The sequence below is a fragment of the Coloeus monedula genome (genome assembly GCF_965178545.1).
Source record: "Coloeus monedula genome assembly, chromosome: 1".
NCBI classification, from domain to species: Eukaryota; Metazoa; Chordata; class Aves; order Passeriformes; family Corvidae; genus Coloeus; species Coloeus monedula.
The window spans coordinates 5,851,553-5,878,153 of record NC_138781.1 but is presented as its reverse complement, the minus strand read 5'-3'; the positions used below and the strand labels follow the sequence as shown (position 1 = coordinate 5,878,153).

General features: G+C 39.8%; 1 protein-coding gene across 1 annotated transcript in view; it reads left to right on the top strand.

Annotated features, from left to right (window-relative positions):
• Positions 1-26,601, top strand: part of XYLB (xylulokinase) — a gene marked incomplete at its 5' end in the record, with an annotated part of 82,293 nt that continues 55,692 nt past the window's right edge. The window contains 14 exons of the mRNA XM_082296029.1: positions 1-45; positions 2,330-2,412; positions 3,246-3,315; positions 4,733-4,813; positions 6,068-6,154; positions 7,259-7,387; positions 8,648-8,713; positions 12,488-12,560; positions 17,948-18,066; positions 19,211-19,292; positions 20,326-20,366; positions 20,776-20,891; positions 22,942-23,057; positions 25,295-25,368. Coding sequence (XP_082152155.1) covers positions 1-45; positions 2,330-2,412; positions 3,246-3,315; positions 4,733-4,813; positions 6,068-6,154; positions 7,259-7,387; positions 8,648-8,713; positions 12,488-12,560; positions 17,948-18,066; positions 19,211-19,292; positions 20,326-20,366; positions 20,776-20,891; positions 22,942-23,057; positions 25,295-25,368 — 1,182 coding nt within the window. The remainder of the gene's footprint in view (positions 46-2,329; positions 2,413-3,245; positions 3,316-4,732; positions 4,814-6,067; positions 6,155-7,258; positions 7,388-8,647; positions 8,714-12,487; positions 12,561-17,947; positions 18,067-19,210; positions 19,293-20,325; positions 20,367-20,775; positions 20,892-22,941; positions 23,058-25,294; positions 25,369-26,601) is intronic.

The window sequence follows — 26,601 nt, the reverse complement described above, 5'->3', positions numbered from 1 at the left end:
ATGGCCGCTCCCTGCTACCTGGGCTGGGATTTCAGCACGCAGCAGGTACCGCGCCGCCTCCCCCGCCCCTCCTCTCCCCGTCTCGGCCGGGCGGCGGGGCCGGGGGCTGCCCTGGCTGCTCCGGGCCCTGCCCGCTGCGGGGCTGCGCTGCCCGGGACGGCTCCGAACGCAGGCCCGGAACGCGGCGGGTGCGGGGGCTGCCCCGGCGGGATGCGGGGGATGCGCTCGGCGCTGCTCCGGCCGCCGTGCAAGATCGGGGCCAGGCCTTCCTCCTCTCCGCCGCTTCCGTCCCCTCCCCGCGCCTTCCGTCCCCGTTTTCCTCCTCCCCGCGGCGGGTTTGCCGTGCCGGGCCCGGCCGGGTCTCCGGGCAGCGGGGCGGTACTCCCTGCCCGGGGCTCGCACCCGCTGCAGCCTGACACGGCTGATGCCACATTATTCACAGAATGACGGAATCACACAATTCTTAGGGTTGGATTGCCCACAGATGTTGTGGAGTCTCCCTCCCTGGAGGTAGTCAGTAGATGTCAGGACACAATCCTGTGCCGTGTGCTTTGGGACGAACCTACTAAAGCAGGGAGGTTGGACCGGATGATCCACCGTGGTCCTTCCAACCTGACCGATTCTGTGACTCTGTGGAAGGGAGCTCTGGAGATCATCCAGTTCAAACCCCCTGCCAAGGCAGGGTCACCTGGGTCAGGTGACACAGGACCACATCCAGGTGGGTTTGAAATGTCTCCAAAGAGGGAGACTCCACGTCCTCCCTGGGCGTCCTGTTCCGGTGCTCTGCCACTGTCCATGTAACAAAGTTCTTCCTCTATTTGAAGTGGAACTTCCTGTGTTTTAGTTTATGGCCATAATAATTCCCAGCACTTCGTGTGTTTTAAGATGTCTGTGGCCTGCAGAGAGTGCATGTACCTGGTTGTTCTCATGTCCCCTTCAGCTGCATAAATGCACCCTTCATCCCTTTCTGCTTGCCCCATCTGAAGCAGTGGGTTGTGTGTCCAAATGTGTCCTGCTTCCCCATCCTGCCAGGGATGAGTTAAATCCTGGAAATGAGTGCTGTGGCCCTTCTCTCTATGCAGGCTGCTTGAAGACCCCTCTGCCCGCTGCTATAGGAGCTGGGATTTGCACCCAAACCCAGATTCCCAGTGTCCTTGTGTGAATCAAGACTGTGAACCTGGATCCCTGGGTTGCTGCTTGAAATTCTGCTTTGTTGGCACAGCCGGGTATTGCTGCACTGTGAATAGAAACTGTGCCCAAGTTGTGCAGAGGCCTGAATATGTTAAAAATAGGTGTTTGGACATAAATCGCCATTATGGTTGTGCTGAAGTTTGGGAGCTTGAAAAGACACATCCAGGTTAGGTCGATCAAGTGTTTTTACAGGGACATGCTACAAGAGGAGAGCCAATTAGGCTACAGTGGGTCAGAGCCATTTTTAAGCTAGTGCAGGTTGGTAATTAGTTGTGCCAGGGCATAGATAATGGCCCTGCAGTACTATGGTAAAAATGGGGAAGGCCTTGTTATTTGAATGCAGCTCCTTGAGATGACTGTCTTTGTAGGGTTTTTTTTTCATCAGTTCCTTTAGCAGCAGTTTGCACTCTCTCCCTGGTCGAAAGAGGCACAGAATGTGACCTACCTTCTTGCTTTTCTTCTTGGCTCTTACTGTCTTTCTTCAGAACTATGTGAACTTAAGATAGATGAGGAAAGGTTGTGGTACCCTTCTAATTCATGCATACAAGAAGGCTCAGCTTTATGGAGTTGGGGATGTTGATTTCCATATGTTGCAGAAGCTGAAAATACACTTATGTAATGCCCTTTGAGCTTTCCCAGACGGGTAGAGTTTGATTTACTCACCTTCTGGGGAGCAGAGAAGGTGTTCAAGGTACCCTAAGGGTTCTCTAAGCTTCCTTGGTAAGATGGGACAAAAAAAAGGAGGTGAAAAAAAAAGAAGGCATCTTTAATCTAAGATACTGTATTCTCTGCAGAAATTGGGAAAACTGGCTACTGTGATGCAAGCAATGAACCTGGTGATATGTTTGCTGTTCTTTAGCACATTCCTGTAGCTTGATCTTGTGAATTACAGGAGAAAGAGAATGGGGAGAGGAAATACAAACAAAACTACATGTTGCTGAATTGGTGACATGCTAGAAATTCATGTAATAACTTGTTTAATGTAAAATTACGCCCATACTTTCAGTCAGTTGTATGCCTTGGGGTGATCTTTTTTTCTTTTCCATTTTGTCTGTGGGAATTAAATTATTATAAATGACTTATGAGTGCTATTCAATTATTGCAAGATTTTGTTAACTTCCTGTTTTATATCTTCTAGTTGAAAGTCATTGCTATTGATGAACAGCTGAGGGTCATTTATGAGGATAATGTTCATTTTGATAAGGACCTTCCGGAATTTAAGTAAGGCTTTTTATATTTTATATTTTACTTGAATAATGTAATTTAAAGCTTTGGAGATTGGGGTGAGGGGACTGTTGCCCTATTGGTCTCATTGATATGTATGGAGGCATGGAAAAAGGTCATGGCATGTTCATGTTTCCCACTCTGCAAAGGTAGTATATGCTCTTGCCTTCCTTGCATGTAAATATGACAAGAGCTCCCAACAGGAAATAAATTAAGAAAATAGACCCCAAAATGTGATATATAAACAAACCATTTTTTTTTTCTTTTGTGACTTCAGGCTTGTGGACACGACTGGGTGGGATGCTCTCAGAACAGCAAGTAAATTACTTGAGGGGAACATCTAAAAGGCATTTGGAGGCAAATTCAGTTGTTCAAATCTCACAATAAGATGTAGAATGGCAGTATTTGTTTACTTAAACAATAGACTAGAATTGATAAATGTCATCCTTCAGTCACAAGCTTCAATAAAATACACTTACTTGATGGTTTAACAGCGAAATCGAACTTCATCTTTGGGGTTCAAGTCACTAATTGTGTCAGAAAGAACTATGAATTACATGGAGCCAATGAGCAGTATCAGCAGTGGATTCTGTCACAGATCTTGCTTCAGGATCAGGGCCTTTTCTTGAAAATTACTTACTTTGCAACTGGGTCAAACATGTCACCTCCTAAGAGCTGGCTTTTACTTTTTCATGTTTCAAATACCAATCCTTGCTCTTAACATAAAAGCATTGCAAATTCTCCTTGGTCATTAATAAACTTGAAGAACTCTGCTTGGCAGGGAAAAAAAGTTGCTGAATTTACCAAGATAAAATCCTGTTTTTCTTTAGGACTCAAGGTGGAGTCTATATTCACAGTGACAGACTGACAGTCACTTCACCAGTGCTTATGTGGGTCAAGGTATGAACAAACTTTATATGGTTGAACGTTTCCCTTGCTGTTACAGAAATGAAAGTTTATTCTGAGCAATAGTGGAAGTCATCACTCAAATCAACATAGTCCTTTTGCTTACATTCTGTTTCTTTGAAGTGTTGTTCTGTGTCTTTGGTATGCAAATAGTAATGCTATCAACAAACATAGTAGAAGTTGCTAACGTTTTGATGGGTTTTTTTGTTTGTTTCTTCACTCTCTACTATTAGAGCATTCTGTGTGTGAGAAATTCCTTCCTGACTTTCCCTCATTTGAAAAAAAGACTATTGGTGTTTTTTTTCCCTCATACACAAATGGAGCAGCTGTCACTTTGCCTTGCTTAAATCTGTGTTTTTGTAGCACCCAGGTTACTTAAACTATTTTTTTTAGAATAAGCTTTGTTTACCAATTGATGTTGCAACTCGTAAGTGGTGAAAGGGCAATTTATTCACTAATTCCAAGTAACTTTGGCTGATGTTTATTTTGAAGTACAGCATTTTTTTTTTTTTTTTAAATTTTAAAATAAGGCCTTCCTTACTTCTGTGAAGATTCTACAACACTTAATCTCACATGGTACTATGTAAATTTGTCTTACTTGAGGAATTTGAATACTTAAAATATATGAAATGTCACAGAACTCCCAGCTGGTAATCCACAGTAGCTGACAAAGGTTTGGTAAATTTGCTTGCAGTTGGTTTTTTGAACCATAATGAAGAGGAACGGTTGTAATTATTAAATTAATAATATGATGATACAGGTATATATGGTGTTTCTTTGGAAGTCTTGCAGTGGTCCATTTGTCAAGAGAGTCTGGGAATTGCTGATCTAAATTAAACTATTTAAAGCTAGATTAATTTTTAAACTTCAGAAAAATGTGTCAAGAACAAAATTTACCTGTGTACTTGAAGTGCTAAAATCACTTGAATTAGCCTTCTGTTAAAGACTCTGTGAATTTGCTGACACTGGGGGCACTGGTATTGAGATTACCTAATGTCTTGTAGGATGGGGTGCAGGGTGTACCCCATTAAGATTTCATAGATTTTCAAAAATAAGAACAGAAAAAGATAATCTTGCTTTGTGTCTAGCACTCTTAAAAGTGCTTTTAAATGAATCGGAATTCTTTAATTTTTGCCTCTTATTTAGGATTCAAAGAATGGATCTTTGTGATTCAGCTTCTTTAAAGATCATATTTTTCCCCTGTGTGACTCAACTTTTCTTTTATGGACTCTCACTTAATAAATTAATTTATGCAGATTTTTGAGAAGTCCATAGTCATTAGCTAATTTTTCATTATCTGCCAATGAACTCTTATCAGTGATGACATGAATTTACTGTTTAATTCCAGATTGTGAGTATGCATAATTTGAGAGCTCGTTACTGTCATTCTTGATTCTGTTTGTTGTTGTAGGCTCTGGATATGATCTTGGAAAAGATGAGGTCTTCAGGCTTTAACTTCTCTCAAGTCAAAGCTTTGTCTGGTGCTGGCCAGGTTAGTTTATAAAGAAAAGTTCTGTTTTAATGTATTTCTTAGATGGAGTGTAAGGTAGAGTGATAAATTTGACCAATTGTATTGTAGAAGACTGTAATGGAATAAAATAAGATCTAAATTTTTTTGTAAGCATCCATAGACACTCCTCAGGGGAGCTTGACACCTGAAGCACACAAAGCAATCACTAGAAGATAGTGGGAGTGGAGGCTGAGGTTTGCAGTGTAGTTTAGATCAGTGTAGTGCAGAACTGCTTGGCTTCCTATTGTTTTAATTTTTTGTTCATTTTGAATTTCAGCAGATCCAGGTGCTTGTGGAAAATGGGGTGGAAAAAACAGAAAGGAGCACAGTTTGCTAAAAGCACAGTAATATCCCTCTGAGCAGTTTTTTTTGGCTAGGGCAGGGATCTGCCCAAAAACAACAAAACCCAAATGATGGGAGTCTTTGATGCAGAAATGACAAAAATGCTGCCGTGATTTAGCCTGTAGTGCATAATGCCTTTTTTTTGAGATTTATAAAACCCACCCTGACATTTAGTCAGTTAGCCAGTCTCCTCCTAGTACTCCAATGAATCAACAAAGGCTTTTATAACTTTCACAGATGTTATTCAGGGTGAGGACAGCACCAAAGCAATAGCTAATTCTGACATGCGAGGTTTAGGTTATTCATCTTGATGTATCTGGGGCTAATTAATCAAAACCCTTGCTTTTATTTCCATGTTTCATTGATTGCAGTTGAAAGTCTGAGCAAAGTGTCTGAAAATCAGAGCTGGTATCAAGGCTCTGTTATGAATTTTTCAGTGGAGCAGAAGTTGGGGACTGCCAAGTAACCCTACCTCAAGTGAAAAAAGGGAGTGCATTTCCAGACTGCCCATATTCCCTTTATTTTGCCCACCCTCCAGCAAGGTGGGCAGGCTTGTAACTGATAGATCAGGGGACTGTGCTGAAATAGCCCAGAACTAAATCTTAACTGTGGAGCCCTGGCTACAGCTCAAAGAACCCTCAAATAAGTATCTAATGCCATTAGCAGTATAATAATAGTTCCCACGAGAAGATTCTGTAGTTCAAAATAATATTCTGGTTTAGTGTCTGCTTTGCTCAGTCTTAAAGATTTTTTTATGAGACCCTTGATTTCAAAAGCAGCATTTTTGGGTACTAGTTTGGAGAGAGTTCTTTTGTTCCTTAGAGTGTAGGATCAGAATATGAACTCTGAAGCTTGGGAGGGCATCTCCAACTCCTGTTTCTGTATTTCCTACAGCAACATGGGAGTGTGTACTGGAAAAAAGGAAGCATCCAGATTTTAAAGAATGCATCATCTGAACTGCCTTTACATCAGTCACTAAAGGTAAGGTGCACAACAGCTCTGAAGGAAGAGCTACACTGTCCTTTTCCTGATCCTTACACATTGCTTTTCTCCTTCCTCTAGTTTGGCTGGGTTGCATAAATGAAATATAATAGTTATTCCTTTAGTTGCAGAGCTGTTGACATTTCATTTTCTCCTGAATGACAGTATGTGTTGCTTTAAAAGTTTACAGGTGCCAGTAGGTGTCCCAGAATCTTTCAGTGTCAGAGTAACAGCCTGTTGTTCTAGAAAACGTAATATTTTTGTGAACAATCTGTAAATATTTTTAATTCTTTAATATATTTGTATTAACAAAAAATTGTGGTAAAAAAGACAGTTGTACCTGAGTTTCCTTGAATGATGTGCAAGTGATTTCATAAGAAAATATATCTATTAAAAAAAGCAGTTTACACTTACCTCTGAAGGGATGGATGTGTAATGCTGTGTGGACTTAAAATCCTAACCAAGTACCTTGTTGAACCTCAACATTTTGTATGTGTGTGATTCGCAAGCTTTGAACACAGACTTGACAAAGCTTTTATTTAAAAAGAAAAATAGGGAGGAATCAGCTTTCCTCTGGAAGACCCTTACTTACTTCAGGGTCAGAAAGGACAGATGTATGTTGAAAGGGAGACTGATGTGTTAAATCACTAGTTTTGGAACCGTCTCATCTGTGCAAAACTCATGGAAATGGCATTAAAATGCTGGAATAAATGGTGTATTAAGCCTCAGTTGTATTTCAAAAGGGTTATGCCAAGCATTAAAGAGAAATGTGTTAGTAGAGCTGTGGGAAGTTAATCTGATGGTTTGCAGAGAAGTTCTAAAAGGGGATGAGGCTTTGGCTACCAGAGGATGTACTGAGACATTGTGCTGTAGGGGCTGTGAAGTGACAGTAGAAAAAGAATGTTGCTTCCCTCTGATGCAAAATTTGGGTTGAACTTACCATCACTGGCCAACATTCTGCTTTCTGTAATTGTTGAGAGGAGGGCAGAAGGCATGTCAGAGAACTGAGCTGTGAGCTGATACATATGGCTGCTGTATTTTTATTACTCTAGCAGGGACTTCTCAGAGATCAGACTTCCTAAGAAAGGGTGTTGTTCATTTCAGGGCTGTTTTTCAGTCAGTAACAGTCCCATCTGGATGGATTCCAGCACAGCCTCCCAGTGCAGGGCGCTGGAGAAAGCCGTGGGGGGAGCCCAGCAGCTGGCAAGTGTCACTGGCTCCCGGGCCTATGAGGTAAGGAATGGATGGGGAGAAAGCTCCCAGCAGAATCCTGTGATAGAACCAATTCTGTCATCACAGGGATCTGCAGCAGGTAACCATCAGCCACTAACTATGAAAGGCAGAGCTTTTGAAGAAACTCCAACCATACTGTGCTTTGCATTAGTCTCACAAAGGAAGATACGGAAATTTGTGAAATGAACTGGAAATTTTGCTTCAGGAGGCAGTTGGAGTGAACATTTGGCCAGTGGTTCCCAAATATGGTGTTTGGTGGCCATGCTTAAAGTCTCAGGGCCTGGTTGTCCCCTGGGAGCATCTTGTGTAGCCACATTTCTATGGGGATGGAAACCCAGTTTGTGTTCCAGGTTTATTTAGGGGAAATCCATCCACCTATTTGTGGATAACCTGTTCTAGGATACTTCTGCAATTAAAATATTGGCCTTTGAATTTTTCCTGGAGGCTAACAAGCAGCTGTTGACCTAAGAGAAGTGTTTCAGAGGTTTGGGACACTGGCACAGATACAATGTCACTCGTCTCCTCTTCCTGACTCTTCCCTCCTTGTAACTGTGACAATGAGTTATGGAGTGGGAGCAGGGCTGCCCTCCAGGCATCTCAGCACCTGGCTACTCATACTCTTGGTTCAACATAATCAGTCTTTAACCTCCCAAACTGATGTTTCTGTTTTTGAATCATCATGCAAGGTTTATGGCTAATGTTAAAATCAGTTAAAATCACTAACAGTTTATTTTTCACTTGCTAAATGTTAAGGTTTCAGTGCTAGAAGGTTTTTTGGCTATTTGACATAATATGTCAATGAAGAATAAATATTCTTGTATCTGGTTTTAGCCTCTGCTGGAGTTTCTGCTTTGAGTACAAAACTTCCTGTTTTAATTTCAATTCACCTGCCTCACAGGCAGGTACATAGATTGTGTAGCTTAAACCTTTTCAAGGATTTGAAGGCAGCATTTGAATTGTGCTGGTTCCTGTGCATAGAATAAGTGTGATTCATTCCATTGAACTGTCATTTCTGAAATGTAAATTATGGATAGTAATGCTTTTCCACATGCCTTTTTTTCAAAAGGTGAACAAAATTCTCATAATGAGACTATGTGTTATACCCTGTTTAGTGCAGATTGCCTGCTGTGCACTGACTTTCATCATGCATCAGGCAAATTAAATATCCAAAGTGCAATGTTCTGAACTCATTACACAGAGTTAATGATTATTGACTCCATTTAGGGTTTGTGTTTCTAAGCATTTGCATTTCTTTCTCAGCGTTTTACAGGAAACCAGATAGCAAAGATTTACAGCCAGAATCCTGAGGTCTACAAGCAAACTGAGGTTGGCTTATCTTCAATTCTCTTATTGGAAAACTGATTTGAAAATCTTTTAAAATTAATTTTGTGCAGATGTTTTTACCAACCTTTTTGCTAAAGATTATTTTGATTCTTGTGTTTGAATTTAGGATGCAAATAGAAAATTTCATTATTTTATTTTTTAATTTTGTTACATTATTAATAGTTAGGCAGATAAAATCAATTCTGAGTGTTATACTTCTCAAGCTGCTGAATAGAGTTTTAAACTGAATTTGCTGGGGGAGGTGAACCTCAATCCCACTCCTACCAATTTGGTGCCACTATCAGAAAGAGATACCCAGAGCCTGGAGAGGGATGGCAGGTCAGCAAGAGAGCACCTGAAGGACAGCAGCAGCCAGTAAAGTCACCTTCATTGGGGGTCCAGCTTAAATGCCTCTGTTCAAACATACGTGGCACAGGGAATAAACAGGAGTTAGAGAGTTATGGCCCTATTGGCACCATGGTGGAGCCACGTGGAGCCATGGTGGGATGCCTCCTGAAGTGTTGGAATGGAGGGATACAGGCTTTCCTAAGCTGGTTAATATTCAAGGATCACCTCCTTCAAGCTCTGAAGTGATGCATACCAGCAGAGATTAAGTCAGGCAAAAACACCAGGAGGCCTGTGTGGATGAACAAGGAGCTCCTGGACAAACTGAAACACGAAAAGGAAGCCTACAGAAGGTGGAAATAAGGGCAGAAGCCTGGCGGGAATACAGAGAGGTTGTCTGAGCAGTCAGGGATCAGGTTAGGGAAGCTAAAGCCCTGACAAAGTTAAATCTGTCTAGGGACATCAAGGACAACAAGAAAAGCGTTTATAGGTACATTGGTGGTAAAAGGAAGACTTTGAAAAATGCAGACCCTCTCCAAAAGGAAGTGGAAGACCTGGTTACCCAGGCTATGAAGAATGACAGGTGCTCAATGACTTTTTTGCCTTGGCCTTCACTGGTAAGAGCTCCAGCCACATCACCTGAGTCACAGCAGGCAAAGGCAGGGACACTGTAGGAGAAGATCACATTCAAGACCATCTAAGGAACCTAGAGGTGCACAGGTCCATGGGACCTGGTGAGATATATCCATGGGTTCTGAGGGAAGTGGTGGATGAAGTGGCTAAGCCACTGTCCATCGTATTTGAGAAGTTGTGGCAGTCTGGTAAAGTTCCCACTGACTGGAAAAGGAGAAACATAAACCCCATTTTTACAAAGGGAAATAAAGAAGACCTGGGGAACCACAGGCCAGTCAGTCTCACCTCTGTGCCTGGCAAGGTCATGGAGCAGATCCTCCTGGAAACTGTGCTGAGACACACGGGACATAAGGAGGTGATGGTGACAGACACCATGACTTCACTGAGGGAAAACAGTGCCTGAAGAATCTGGTGCCTGCTGTGATGGGGTTACAGAGTTTGTGGAGGAAGAACAACTGATGTCAGCTACCTGGGCTCGTGCAAAGTGTTCAGCACTGTCCAACACAGGATCCTTGTCTCTAAACTGGAGAGGAATGGATTTGACAGATGGAGCGCTCTGGGGATTAGGAATTGGCTTGGTGGCCACACTCAAAGAGTTGGGGTCAGTGGCTCAATGTCCAAGCGGAGACCAGTGATGAGTGTTGTTCTTCAGGGGCTGGAATTGGGACTGGTGCTGTTAAACAGCTTTGTCACAACATGGACAACGGGGTTGAGGGCACCCTCAGCAAGTTTGCCAGCGACACCAAGCTGCGTGGGGCAGTTGATGCTGAGGAGAAGGGACACCATCCAGAGGGACCTGGGCAGGCTGGAGAGGTGGGGCTGTGTGAACCTCCTGTACTTCAACAAGGACAAGTGGCTTTCATTTTCCACTGAGGAGTTAACTTTGATTCTATTATTACATTTTAATTGCATTGTGTTGTTGGTTTCCTCCTGATTTTTAATTTTCAGAAATCAGATTGCAATTCCGTTACTATTTCAGTTTGTTGACTCTGCATCTAGCTGTGACTGAAATGCCATGGTTTGAAGCAAGGTGAAAACTCCATGAAAAAAACTCATGTGAATGAGAGAAGGACTCCTGTCCTGTGATTAGAAAATGCCAAACATCCAGACCCATGAAGCCAGGATGTTCCTGGTTTTCCATTACTTCAGTTTTTGATAGCATTATAATATTTTTTTTTTTTTAATCTCACCCCTGTATGAAGCAGTTCATTTCATGAGAAAGTGAGTTGCAAAGTTGACTCTCTATTTTATGGGAGAATGCTTAATTTTTAGTTTTATTTCCTTCTTTTCTTTTACGTTCTCATTGTAACTAGTACGGTATGAGATGAAACAGAACACTAATAGGGTCTGATCATAAGTTTAAGACTAAATTTAGAGAAAGATATGTTAATGGGGGGAAGTGGGTCCGTGGAACTGAGAACTGGTCAGACCAACTTCAGACTCTGAGGGCTGTTTGAACTGATGGCAACTTTTAGCAGTAAAGCTTATGCAAGATGTGTTCAAGCACATACAGCTCTCTGCCAGAGCTGCTCTTGGGGACCCTCAAGGAGCACTTAACAGCGTGGCAATCTCAATGACGTGGGGGGTGGATATTTTTGCCTCTGTAGGTCAGCTTGTTAAACTGGCTGGCTGATTCACAGTTTAACTTCATCCTTTTTTCCTTCCATTTCAGGCAGCTAGTGCCCACTGGGGCACCACAGAAGGTAGGCCTTTGTTGTCTGAGCACAATGTGATATATTCCTGGGGAGAGATGCACGAAGAGCAAGTGCATCATTAAATTTCCTGGTCATTACAGCCATCTCTTAGAGCTCTGGCTATAGGCTGTCCTTGAATGCTGTGTGAAGCAGTGGTTTTGTGATCATTAATAAAAAACCTGTCATTGCTGGCTCGCTCCACCAGCAGAGGTTTGATTCTGTTTAGTTATTGGGTGACAGCTGTATTTCTTCTGAGCAAGTCACACCACAGAATGAGGAATTTGTCTGCTTTTGTGCCAGATTCTGGGAATAGATGATACTTGATCGTGCAGGAAGCCCGGTGGTGGCTGGTTAACTTGGTAGTTCACACAGCAGATGTGAAGAGGAAGCAGGTTCATGGTGGATCAGTGTCTTGTGTCATGTGGGGCATTTTTTGGCCAGCCCTACAGATTTCTGGATTTCATGTAGGTGGAGCATGCCCTGAGGCAGAGCTGCAGGCAATGGTTCAGTTCAAAGCTGGTTATTACCAGCTCCTGGGAGTAACTGCTGGGAGGTCTGGGGTCTCAGCTGGAAGGAGGGCAAGGGGTCACACAGAGGTGTTAAAGGTGCTCGAAGAGCCTTGGCAGAGCTTCTAAAAGCTTACAGACCTGTGCTCTGGGTGGGGCAGAGCATTGTTCTGGGCATTTCCCCTGTCATCAACATACAGGTGGTTTTGTATGGTTGGTTTTTTTGTGTGTGTGTGTGGTTTTTTGTTTGGCTTTTTTTTTTTCCTTAGAAAGGTTTTTTGTTTGAAATGAGTTTCTGTGATAGACAGAAGTGGATTCATGCTAACACAGAGTATGCTAACATACATGTGCTTTGCATGTTTCAGCAGGCAGAGCTATTAACAGCTTTTATCATGGGGTTACTTTTAGATTGATACGTGCTGGATTACTGCGATGGTCAGAACTGAATAATCCTCCTAGGTGTATTTTTGTGTGCTTTCTGGGCCTAACTTTAAGCATCTATTAACATTTGCTGTTTCCAATTAATCTCTTTGATTTCCAGTTACTTTCTTGGAAGTGAATACTGATGGGACTCACTATTTCTCACTTTTTTTTTGCAGAGAATCTCTTTGGTCAGTAGCTTTGCAGCTTCCCTCTTCCTAGGAACTTATGCACCCATTGATTACAGTGATGGTAAGTGTGGGCTTTTTTCATAGTAACAATTTAACAAAGAAATTTTCCTTTCCATCCCCGCCTTACATAGGTGGGGGACAAGGTCTATGGTATATGTTTTCAGTCTTTAAATTGCAATTACAAGTATATTAGATTTTAAACTAAATTGCTCCTTTCAGTTTGTTGTTTGCTGTGCTTATCTGTCCCCATCCTACTGATTCCCACTTCTATCAAGTGGATCCACAGAAAAGATTCTTAAATGCAATTATAGCTTTTTTCATTATTTTGTGATGTATAAAGGAGTGGTGAAAGATCTTTTAGAGGCATCAGAAAGTTGTGGAATCTTAAACTAAACTTCAGAATTCTGATATTTGTTCTTTGGTTTTGCTGGTTTCTCAGAGGTGCACAGGATGTGAACATGATGTATACTGTGATAATTTTTTCCTCACCTAACTGGAGTATGAATCTACAACAGAAGTATATTTTCAAAATGAACCAGGAAAAAAAGCATAAATAAAGCAAAAAAGTACTAAACCCAGTTAAAAAAAAATCTTCTATCTCTCTTTTCATCATAACAAAGACAAAAAAAGTGACAAGACTACTGTCTCTCTTTTCTGTTGTGTGTTATCTCAGTTATCCAGCTTTTAAATGGCAATTTAAAATGGCAGTTACAAAGGAGAGCATTTTCCTGGGAGCTGTGCTGTTATTTCTAAATAGCATTTCTGATTTCTGCTCTGAAACTAAGAGAAGATACATTTCAGAGCTGAAAGGTTAGATAACAAGGCTCTCTATGGAATTTTTGCATTATAGAGACATGGTTGACACCCATGTGTTAAGACCAATTTGCTTTTTCTCCTTTGTTATTCCATCAAATCTTACAGGAAAAGACAAGGCACCTCAATTTAAGCTAATGGACAACTTACTTGCTATCAGTTATACTCGAGACCTCAGAAATGGCAAGGCAATCCACGCTTATTTTGTAACACTTGTGAGATTATTATATCTGTTTTCTGGTCCTGTCCTTTTAGCCAAGTATTTCACAGCTGAATTTTATATTTTTGTGTATTATTGGCAACAAGAACTCTTTGGAGGTTTGCACTTTGCTCCTCAGCAGGTCCAAATACTGAGCACTTGAGTTGCTCAGCCACCCACTGTATTTCAAAGAGAGATAGTGAGATCTTTAGGTGCTTTTTCTGATAAAGAAACATATTGATTTTTTATTTTTCAATGAGAGTGAAGTGTTAATTTTGATTGGAATGTTTAAAATTATAAGCATTAAAAATATCTTTGGTTTGAGTTTGTTTTTTTATTTTTTGATAATGTTACTTTTCCTTTTCTTCTTGGAAGCAAGTGAAGGAAAGCCATGCTTCTCCAATTTCAGAACATGAAAATTTGTTGGAAAACAAAATATTTTAAAGTAAAGAAAATTAAAATTTCCATAATTGGAAAATTTTCTTAGAAAATGAGTCACATTTTTCAAACAGCTCCAGGAGAGCCTGTTCTGTTAGACCTATGGATATTTACAGAGCTTGAATAAATGTTATGTGCTGTTCAGAGCATGTACGATTATTAAATCTTTCTGTGAAAAAAGATAAGAGAACTAAGCAGGGTGTTACTGTTCTCTTTACAAGACAAAAGATTTTTTGGCATTGTAAGCTATATTTTGCCTCATTCATTCCTTTCTTCTGTTAATATAATGAGAGAGAATTCTAATTCCAGTAATAAAATATAAGTACAGTAGATGCAGTAGTTATTTGGATGCAGCTGAAAAACTTGTTTACTTGTCACTTATAATTTCTTGCAATTCACTTGATCTTTTACTTTGCACCTGTGTATTGTAGTTTAAAATGCATCTCTCAAAATAATATTCAGATAATAGACCTGTTCTTCATTTCTGTAGGTTTAACTTCAGGTCATATCATCTTTAAAAGACCATGTCAAATTGTTTAGCTCTACACAATAACTTATCTCTCTAAATTTGCAGGTTATTGTGGGAAATGTGCTATTCAGTTTCAGGATTTTTTCCTTTTCTTCTTAAAGGTCCAATCTTGTAAGGTTCAAATCACTTGTGAATGGCTGAGCACCCTGAGTGATTGATTTAAAAAAATGAAATTACCTTCTAGTGGAATGAAGAATGATTTTCATTTTTATTGTGCAGATGTTAAAAGGAAGGTACATCTGGGACCTAAACAACTTGAACACTTGGGGCATTGTTTCTTTTAGAAGACACCTTAAAGAACAGCAATTCAGCTCTTGACCTAGAGAAGCTTTATCTTTTGAAATGCTTTTCTAAGAGCCTTAGGCAAATCGTAGCTTAGCATACTTGGTTTTGTTGTTCTATCAAAAAAGGATGTTTTGGACTGAAGCCTTTTCAAAAGGAGTGTAGTGGGCTGAATTTACTCCTTCTGTAGCTTGTGTGGTGTCAGCAGTTACACTGCTCATGGCCTTAGCTCACTGAAAAGGCAATCCAGAGGTCTGTAATGCAGAAACAGATGCACTTAACTGCTTATAAACGTATGCAAATATTGATCTTTACTTTGTTGATCAGTTAAACCAGTTAGTCTCAATCGTTGGGTCATTGTAATGAAAGTGTTTGTATTCTCCTTTTCCCCCCAAGTGTTCAAGCACTTAAACTTTTGTATATGTAGTACATATTAGCAAGTCCTGATTGTGCTCCTGGTCATTCTGTGCTTAAAGTCAGTGATGTTTGCAGTGAAATATGGAATTCTATTCATCCACAAATTGACCTTTTTCCTCAGTTCTTGCTGTGCCGTGGCCTTGGCTGTTGACCTTCACTGCTGATGGGGTGACAAGTCAAAGGGCTGCCTTTGAATTTTGTTTTTCTCCCCTGACTTCTCAGATTATTGCTGGTTTTAAGTGTTGCACTTTGTGGTATAGGTCCTGAGCAGAGGTGCTAGAGTTAGAAATGCAGTGTGCATCACTCCTTGTATAATCAGAGGAGCATTCAGCTCTGTTTTTTGTTTTCCACTGGCTAGAGGTTCCCATGCCAATAGCTGGATAGGATGAATCCAGCCCAACAGATTAATAGTTCTTCTAAAACAGTTGTTTCACATTTTTTAAACGAGTTTCTGAGGTTGAGGCAAATTACCTCATCTCTCTTTTCTCAGGGCATATGAAAGTCTTTGTGCTGCTGCATCTACCAGTCAATAAACTGAAGTGTTGTTTCTGTATAATGTAAACATTCAGTTATAAAGGTTAGAGGCTTTTCTGCTTTATGCAGGAAAGATTGGAGGCTGCCCTAATATCTTGCAAAATTGCGTTGGAAGATACTGCTGAAATGTTTGTTTAGGCTTGTAAGGTGTGGAGCAAGAAGGATTTAAAAAAAAATCTGCAGAAAACAACAGCTAACTTTTCTGTAGAAAATTCCAATTTATTTAAAGATTCTGTTCCTCACTGATTAATTTAGTTTGGTGAAGGTGTTCTTGGCCTTTTAAATCATGGACTTTTCCAGGAAAATGCATAGATTTGTGTATTTCCTTGTAGAAAGCCCTGTTAGGCCTGAGAGCATGGAACACGTGGCTGTTCACACCCTCTACTTGTGAAAAGCGCAGATGGTGACTCTGGGTGAGTTTACCTTGTCAGGACACAGTTTACCCTGGGAAAGAAGGGATTGCAGGATTCAAGAGTGATCTCCCATAGAGAACTGAGAGAAGCTGGAATAATTCTTGCCATTTTTCCTTTTCTGGGTGTGTAGTAGTGATTTGGATGGCAGAAAAGTTATTTGCATCCTTTGCCTGTGGGAGAGTTGTTGCACTTTTTGCTCTATCAAATTCCTGCTGTTGCATCATAGGACAAGTATGTTAAATCTGTTTAATTTGCCTGAAATAGGATTGATTGATTTGGAGAAAATTAATTCTATTTTTATGTTATTAAATATAATCAAATATCCTGCTGTTTGGCTTGGGTTATTCCGGTGTCTCAGCTCGAGTGTGCAACACTTTTCTGTTTACAACACTGTGTGGAGCACTAGGTCCAGACCACGCTGGTGGTGCTTAGGTTTGGACTGATAAATATAAAGTTTGTTTACAAATGCTATTAAACCCATTTTTAAGCCTGTATGAAAAACTCTGCTGGGAGTTGATAGGGTGGGCTCATTTGTGCTCAAGTAACCAGCAGCAGAGCGTATGTGGAGTTTGTTGCAGGATCTTTCTCAGAGCAGAAGCTCTGCTGGAGCCTTGTGATGTGCTGCCTGAGATGGGGGTTGAATCCTTTTCTTCCTCTGCATCCCAGCACTGCAAGCAAAGTCTTGTTCCACAGACACTGCATGTGGCATCAACTTCACCATCTTTATGATTTAAAAAGCTTGAAGATGTACTGAATGGAAGGAAATACCAGGTTTTCCACTGTGCTCAACTGAGGATGTAGCTGTGTTTCTGAGATAAATAAGTGGTGGGCTAAGCAGTCTTTGAAATGAAAATGGTATGAATCTAGAATAAGACTACTATGTCTCTGAACAGCACGAACCAGAAATAAATACAGATTTTCAAGTCAAATGAAATGTGCAATTAAAGGCATCTTAGAATCATAAGCAACTGGTGTGGAGTACTTGGTATGTCATACAGATTTGGCCACTAACCAACTTCAATTAACTTCTAAACCAGAAAAAAAAACCAAAAACAAACAACTGAGGAAAGAGCAATGAGAAACCAAACCAAAACTGCGCAGGCCTTCTCAGATCAAGTGATAGTTCTGGTGGGGAAATAGGTGACCAAATCAGTTATTTAGGTTTTTTGCATCCTGTAAATCAGTTCACGGAACCTGGCCTGTAAAGGTTTGCTCACTTGCAGGTTTTGCAGATTTCAGTTGGGCTGCTCAGCATTCCTGAAAATCGTAGCTCTGGTATTCAAAACTGGATACCGAATTATCCTCAAAATTAGAGACTTTATTTGAAAAATTGAAAAGGGAAATGTTGATATGGGAGAAGATTAGTCAGCATGGATTTAGATGCTTGTAGGATACTCTACTCAAAGGTAAGAGTAGTGTAAAACCATCCCACCCAGGGGGGAATTTCTTCGCTTTTAGATCTCTGCTGAGCACAACACATCTTCAAGGGACATTGCTCCATCACCTTTACTTAATTGTTGTGAAGTCCTTGTCTAAGGTGGAAGATTTGGGGGGGTAGTTGATGGGGAGGCATTGATGTTCTTGTTTTTACTCATAATTTGTGAATGACTGAATTGCCTAGTGCACTGTACATCAGAGAGGCATTTTCTGCTACTTTTGCAGGTGAAAACTCTCCAGAGGCTGAATTATCAGTATCCTTTATTCTTAGAAGAGCTGAAACTGTTCTTTTTAAATGTAAAACATACACCTGTCAAAGTTCTGTTGTTGGAATTTTCTGGTCTTTGCTTAATCCTATGCACTTCCTGTTTTGATCTGTCTTGTAGGTTCTGGCATGAACTTGCTGCAGATTTGGGAAAAGGCATGGTCAAAGTCCTGCCTTGATGCTTGTGCCCCTGGATTAGAGGAGAGACTAGGATGCCCTGTACCATCCCACTCAGTCCTGGTATGTATCTGCCCCGAAGAGTTGTAAGCGACAACTGGGGCTTTGTTGGGAGTTCTGCTAATGGCACTTGGAGTGTATTTGTGTGTGCAAGACTGCTGATTTAATATTTCCAGCTGTGTTGTGAAGGTGTTTTTCAGAGCAAATGCAGACATTTTTGGAAGCTGTTAGCTGGCACCTATCACAGCTTTGATCTCCTTGGATTCTTGCATGCCCTGGGCTCTATGAGAGACTCTTTGGTAGATGCTCCAATGATAAGAATCTTTGGGGTCCTCTCCCATGCCCCAAAGCCCTTGGTCACTGCAGAGTTGTGCACGGGCATTTATTGCTGCAGAAACAGAACCCAACATTTATATTTCCTGACAGAGATCTTGTTTTAAGCTGTTTGTAGAGTTAATGAGGTAATCTTTGTGAATAATTTGGGATATTTAAAGCTCCTCAGTTCACATAGCATAATGGTGAAATCAAATCAAGCCTCAGATCTCCTGACTAAATGAGTTTAGTCTTACTACCCAGCACAAAACCAGCTATTCTTTAGCTGGTGAACGTGAGACACTGGAGGTACCCATTAACTGAGCCCTCTGAATTCATTGCTGATCTGTAATGGAGAGGAACATATTAAAAAATCCTTATAGATGTCCTTGTATTTTTTATGGATAGTTTTCTTCTGTTTTTTCTCTATGGCTATCAAATGTGGCTTATAAAAATATGGTTCTTGACCTCTAAAATGATAGGGGTCATATTCGAGCATTTGATTCTGTGATGTATATTAATGTTGTGTTTCCTCTTATGTTTGCATTGAATTTCTAATTTCTATCTATTAATATTCATGTATATGTGCAAAACAGATAGATGTGTTTACATTACTTGATGTGAATGACTGAAGAAAGACCCAAAGCTAAAATGCTGCTATTTGCTATTTTCAAAATCTAATCTGAGGGTATTTTTGTGAGCTTCTCAACAGCAACAATGAAAAGAGTGCGTTAAAAATTTTTAAAATATTCATTTATACTTTAAATGCTCAGAAATTATTCTTGTAGCTGCTCTAGGGTTTTTCAGTTCTATGTTACAATACATTATGTCATATATTGCAAGATTACATTCCATTTTTTTTTGAGCTTTTTTTCCTTTTTCTTTCTTTCCTTAGGGGCCTATTTCTCCATATTATAGTCAGCGTTATGGGTTTAGCCCAGACTGTAAAATAGTAGCATTTACAGGAGACAATCCAGGTGAGATGATTAACTGTGCAAGATTCAGTGGATATGATTATGTATGTACTGAAATTCTAAATCAATCTTACTGGTTCTCAGATGCTGCCTATAAAATGAAAGAATATTGTTTTTATCAGCATTAATTCCTCTTTCCAGCACCCTTCCATCACTGATTCTTCTGAGATAGAAATGTCTTGGATAAGCTGTGTATGACGAATTAATTCTCTTTTGCCAAGCAATCAGAGATAAATTCATTTGCCTCTTGATAACTTTCAGTTTTTGTTTGCCTGCCCATAAGAAACTATCCCTGCTATGAACTGCTAACATTTTAGCTTAGAAAATATGAATTTAAAAAATGCTCTTCTATCTTTTCAAGCAAAAAGGTGGAGATGGACCTTGTTGGCTTTCTTTAAAAACTAGAGCTATCCTTTAGTCAGACTGATAGATCTCATATTTTCTAAGGGAAGGTGTTAATTTGGGGTCAGTTTTTTTGAATCCTGGAGACTGTTTTAGTGTAAAGCAAATTTTTCTGTTTTTCAAGATTGTGAAAATAAATACTTACCTGTATTACAGTAGCTTGTGCAGGTCTGAATCATGATAGACACTTCATCATGATATATTTTTACATTAATATTCTGGGAGTTGGGTAAACTCTGCATTACCCAAAAGTCCAATTTTTTCCTCTAGAAACTCACATTCTACTTCGTCCAATAAATATGCGATTAATCTGATGGGAGTGGGAATGTTCCTCCTTTAAAGTGTGTTGTTAATCAAGGGTCCACTGTATTTAAAACCTGAATACATAAACCATTAGATAATCATGCTGTTCTGTAGTCTTTTGTCTTGAGCTTTTTGATTTTATTAAAAATCACTCTCTCACCCAAAAGCTTTGCTCCTCTTTTATGGTGGATAGCCCAAGGCCATCAGGAGCATATTTGCCATTTATATTGTGCTTTGAGATGATGTTTGTCATGTCCTATGGTGTCTCAGATAACAGGCTGTAATTGAGTCAAAGAACTGCCATTGTACCTGGTATTCTTTTTGCTTTCAGCATCATTGGCAGGGATGAGACTTCAAGAAGGAGACATTGCAGTAAGTCAGAACTCACTCCTGAACACTGTCTGTGTCCTTGGATACTTGAAATACATGAAATGTAAATAGCTGCAGTTGTCAATTAAACATACCTGCTAGTGTTGATTTGCTGTTTATTGGATTTATGCTTGTTCTATTTCTATCAATCTGTAAGCTGCCTGAAAGATTTTAAGTAAACTCTTGTGACTATTTTTAACTAATGCTCCAGACATTAAAACCTAAGTCTCCATCTAGTATGTATTTCACTGGCATGACAGCCTAAGTCAGAGCAAGCTTCAACACGAATCCAATTGACTTAATGTGTAATTTAAAAACAATTAGTGGTAATAACAAATGGTTTTAATTTAATTTCTGTATTGCTTTCCATGCACATTGTGATAAGGCTTCAATTATTTTTTTCCCCCTCCAGATTAGCCTTGGCACAAGTGACACATTGTTTCTGTGGATCCAAGAGCCAACTCCTGCCTTAGAAGGTCATATCCTCTGCAATCCTGTTGATTCTCAAACATATATGGCACTTTTATGGTAATATCATTTATTTTTCGTACATCTGGGATCAATAACATATATTTCTTTCTCTGTGTTAGTGCTTTTTATTTCTTTTGTGAAATGATAATGAATAGAACATTCAGCATTCTCTACGGTATATGGCAATCTACTGCTGAAACATTTCCATCAACGTTATAGCATTCCTATTGTTTAATTTGAGGAACTGAAGCTGCAGAGTTGTGGAGGATAAATTCTCATGGCAATAAAAAGCTGAAATTATTTTGGCATACAGATAGAGCCAGTTCACTGTGTACCTCAGGTAATGCATTTAATGTACAGGAATAACAAATCTGCTGAGACAGAATGTGAAATGTATGAAGCCTGACCAGGCTGTGCAACTTCAGTGCTCCTGTAGTGGTCCAGTGAGGTCATAATGGAGTGGGTGAAGATTCCCTTTCCAGAGAGAAGCATGATCAATGCTGTTCAGGGATGTTTTAGGGCTGTGCTTGAGGAAAATATTGAGATCTCAAGAAACCCAGCTGAGAATATGATCCTCATGGTAGCTTTTGGCTGCTGTGATTTGGGAGTAGTTTGACTCCTTGCCAGCCAAGTAGGTGGAAAGGTGGTCTGGAACTGTGTTTGCCCTCACTGAACCACTGTATTCTGGATTAAAACTTCCAATCCAGGTCATAGTGTTTTGGCAAATATTTGCAAGTAATAAATAGATAAATTTTGTGTCTAAATCCCCTAGATTGTAGATGCTTGAAACTCAAAACTTCAGCAAAGCTCAAGTCTGCCCTGGAGCTGTACTGTTGAGTCCCACCTGTACAGTAGTAGATGACAGTGGGAACAGTGTTCATGAAGTTGAGTTCAGAAACATGATGTCAGTTGCAAGTTACTGAGTTTTATTGTGTGATTTCCCAGCAGGTTTTGTTGTTTGTTTGTTTTGTTTTGTTTTGTTTTGTTGTGTGTGGTTGGTTGGTTGTTCGTTTGCTTGCTTTGTTTTTAATTTACATTTTTCTTCTACCCAGTGTTTTCTTTACTTTTGCTGTGTAAAAGAGCTATATAAACAACCTGTTCATAACAGGAAAGCAGATACTTAGGCATTTTTCAGAATAAATGTTACACTGCTGTTCTTTCACTGCAGCTTAACATGTGGTTTGGTGGTGGCCTTGGCAGTGCTGAGTTAATCCTTCCTGTTCCTCCTCTGTAGTAATTTCTGACCTGATACTGCCCCTTTGGCACCAATGCCTCTTTATTTCTAGAATATTAGAGTTAATAGAGGACCCTCAGTAGAAAAAGAATGCCTGGGCTACCAGGCAGAGTATTTGTATAGAAAACTCAAATAACTTCAGCTGGTGCTGCTGAACACGTTCAGTGATTTCCTTGCCCTCATTTTTGATATTTCTGTGCCTCTCCTGCTGAATTGCTGTGGTAACTCTGTGCTGGAGAGTATTCAAGCTGCTTTCCCCTGGATATGAGTCCAACACTGCAGTATTTTGCAGGAGTGTGATATTCACAAAGAAGGTGACAGTGTAAAGTGTGCAAAGACCATAAAATGTGAAGAGATGAATATTTTACTGCATGGTTTGTTTACTGGCTGTGGTGCTTTCCTTTGCCAGATACTGGCACAGAGAATCATAAGTCTTGTTGGACCCAAGCTGGTTCCTCACAGGTACCATGCTCCTGAAATGATAAATGCAGTGTGGAGACATTCCTGCTGCTCCTTGCAGAGTTATCTCAGAGAGAGTGGTGTCAGGGCAGTTCTATGAGGAGATGTCTCAGCTGTTCAGAGCTAGCCTGGCTTTAGCATGGCCTGCCAGCCTGGATCTAACCTCACTCACTGGAGAAATGTGTATCACCATCTCTGCACTGTGTTCCTCAGCACCTCCTGTAAAAGTTGTTTTCTCTTATCTCACTCTTCCTTCTCTATCTCTTTCCATAATGAAGTGATTGTATCTTTAAACTTTCCCAGCTTTATTCAGCTGATAAACTAAACAATAATATCAAGTAAAGGAACAAAATGCTTTAAAAATTTAGAGCTAAACATTTTGTAAAATGCATATGGTGTGTTTGTGTGTTTCAGTTTTAAGAATGGTTCTCTGATGAGAGAGAGGATCAGAGATGACTGTGCTTCAGGCTCCTGGGATGAATTCTCCAAAGCCTTATCATCAACTGTTGCTGGAAACAATGGAAACTTGGGTATGAACCTTAGCAGGGCTGGGACTTTGAGGATTTGCTTAGACACATCCTGCTGTAGGTGTTGTACCTGCTTTTTACTTGGGTCGTGATAAAGGTCAAGAATTAAGTTGACTAGAGCAATGAAATTGTCTAATGTGTTCTTGGAAATGCTCTGTTGACAGCCTAAGTGTCATTACAGTGTTTTCCTTCAATATTCACTGACCAAGGAAATTATATTTATGGATCTCCTTTGGTCATTGGAAGGGTGTTAGTAACATCTTAGCTGTAGAATGTTTGAAACTAGTAATTTCTGAAGGAGGCTTTCATTAAAGTTGATTTCTTTTTCTGAAGACTCAAACCAAGTGAATTAAGTAGCCCCATATTATTTCTTTCTCAGTCATTACTCTAGAATCTTGTTCATGAATGTGTACAAAGCAATGATGTCAAGGAATGCCCAGATTTCCTGCATTTTCCCCAACGTGTGTCACAGAATCATTTCATCCCTGTTTTTTCCCCCATGTTATGGTTAGTGAATGAAATGTAACAAAATTATGATGATGGAAATAATTTAAAAATACAATTAAACCCATGGATTTGAAGTTTTACATTATTTTCTTTCCCACAGTTTAACCAGTCTAATATATAGCTCTGAAATAAGCTGTTGAAAAGTGAGCACATGTCTAATCAAGATTAAAATGGACCCATTGCAGAGCAGGGTTTGAAATCATCACCATCATCTCAGGTGTGAATTAATACGAGTAAAATTTATGTAAAAATTATAGGCAGCAAAGTTTTTAAATGTAGATATTTAAGCTACAGAAGACTTCACTCCTTAGCAAAGTGAATTTAAGATAGAGCCTCTTGACACTATGAGATTAGATTTTTCATTTTTAGAAGCTCTGTTATGTTGTCTGTCAAATCCAGTCTCTGTGGGGTATTAAAATGACCGGGAATCTCTTTTCATTAGAAGACAAATCAATTCAGGTGTTTTAGAAAATGGGAAGAAATTATTCTAAAACCCCAAAGTCGGCCAGTTTAGACAATATTAAAGAAATTGGAAGTTGATCAAAATATTGTTACTGAACCAGGACAGTGCCTTAAAGATTTAAGATTTGTGTTATAGTATATTCACTTGAATATCTCACTCCTCTATAAAATGGGTGTTTCATGGAAGTCATCCTTAATAACCTATATACTAGAATAACCTCTGAGTATACCTGTAAAAATGCAGTAATCTCCATAATTTCAGTGCCTGGGGAAGCAAAGCAAAGGCATAGCTGGTTAAATACCCCTCCTTTTATTCCTTGTTCCCTGCACTCCCTGTTGTGTGAGAAGGTGCCTCTGCAGAGGTTTGGAGGTCAGAATTGGAATGTTGGGATGTGCTCCCCCTAACAGGGCCTGCAGATCTGTGACACACAGAGTTGCTTACTGGCAAGTTTGCAGAATGTTTAACCAAAAAGGTTATGTGTGCTAAAGCACAGTATTATTTTGGGTTTTATTTTGCCAATAATCACAGGTCTCCTAGGACAGTGCAGTTTGGTTCCAAGGTCTGAACCTTAGAAACTCTCCTTAGTTTCTTAGCTATTCTGTTCAGTTTTTCTGTCCTCATTTTTTCTGGTCTCCTTCCTTGAATATCTTTTCTGACCAACCCATCAACACGAAAGAAATATTTTTCACAGTTTTTGTCTAGCTGTCTACAAAGCATTACAGCATTTCCTCAGATGTCATCAAAACTATTCAGAGCCCGGCTCTGCTTCGTGGCTTAAAATATCTGATGTTCTCTAATAAGCTCATGAAATCTAATCCAGGGTATGAAATGTTCCAATATTCCTGTACTTTTCTTACCAACTTGCCATTTTTTCTGTGTGTGTATGTTTTTTTCTTCTTTCACCCTTGCATATGACCTACTCATACTATTTCTAGTATGATGTTGTTTGGCATGTTTAAGATCCACATTTTGTAAACTGAAAGAATCATAGAATTATAGAATATCCTGAGGTGGAAGGGACCCATTGGAATCATTGAAGTCCAGCTCCTGGCTCTGCACAGGAAAGCCCCAGGAATCCCACCATGTGGCTCAGAGCATTGTTAAGAAGTTGATGTGTGTACTGAAATTAGTAAAGAAACAGGCTGTGTGGTGACTCAAATGTCCAAATACATGATTAAACATCTATTATCATTTTAGCTGTGTGCAGAAATAAGGTTCCAACTCTGGGCCGGGGAGCAAGCATGACACTCTTTAATGTTCCTTGGGGCAGGTTTCTACTTTGATGTGATGGAAATTACTCCTGAAGCAGTTGGGATTCACAGATTCAACAGAGACAACGAAAAGGTAGTAATAATCTAGTTAATGTCTCATACTTTGAAGGAGTGCTGTCAAGGCTTCAAATCTTTGCCATTGTGGGTTTTTTGTGGGTTTTGTTTTGTTTTTTTTTTCTGTTCTGTCTGAAATATTTACTTTCCAGTTTCATTTATTGATGCAAATCCCTGGGATGATTTTCATGAGGGAGTATTTGGTCTGTAGCTTGAGAGCATCTATGGAGAAATGTTTGAACTAGAACTTATATGGTAGTTTTTTATGATATACTTTCTTTACTGGAAAATGTGGATTTACTGAAACCAACACTGTCTTTGAGACAGGATTAACTTTAAGCTTACTGAGAACTTTGTACACGTACATGACTTAGTCCTGTTTTTTAAGTTTCAGACACGTAGATTAGGGTATGTTGAAACTTTGGGCTGTAATATTTTGTTTATGTGTGTGCAAACTAAAGACCTCATTTTGTTCTGGATGTCTTGGAGTAACCTATAAGCCACACAGTGAGTGGTATGTAAGTAACCACAGGCTCAAGTCCAAGAGGAATGAAATAGAAATTAAGTTATGGGAAGGTCTTTGAATCTTTTTCTTTTTTTTTTTTTTTTGAGGAATGGATGTTGTTCAAATGCCTGGCTTTCTGGGTGGTACTGAAACTCAAGGGATGTCTTTGATCAATCATGACTCCCAGTCGATTAGACCTCACGTAGGTGAACAGAGATTGATGCTATCTGGTGTTTGCAGTGCAGCTCTACTCTCTTAAGTGTTGGCCGTTAAATGAATGCTTAATCACCTCAGGCTGTTACACAAATGGAGGCACTTACTGCAGTGCATGGAGAAACTCAACTTCATGTTGATTCCCTGTATTTGTTTGCAGTTCAATATTCTCCTGCTTCTGTTGCCTGCCTCGTTGATGAAAGGACAGAAAAATGTTATAGATAGAAAATAAATAAATTAATGAAAAGATTACCCGGTTTCACTTTGTGCAGACAGAAATAGATTTAAACTTCCGTGACATTGCTTAATTCATCTGAATTTTATCTAATTGGTTTAATTTTATATTTTTGAGGTATTGATTCTTAAGCAGTTCGTGGTGATGGGAAATGCATAGGGAAAAGTTAACAACTTGCCCTAAACTTCTTCCCCTTGTGCATCAACTTCAAGTTCGATGTATTTGCCAACAGCACTGAGGTTATGGGTTGTGTTTTCTGTCATGAGTCTTTAGGTCCATCTTGTGTGTATGAGTAAAGA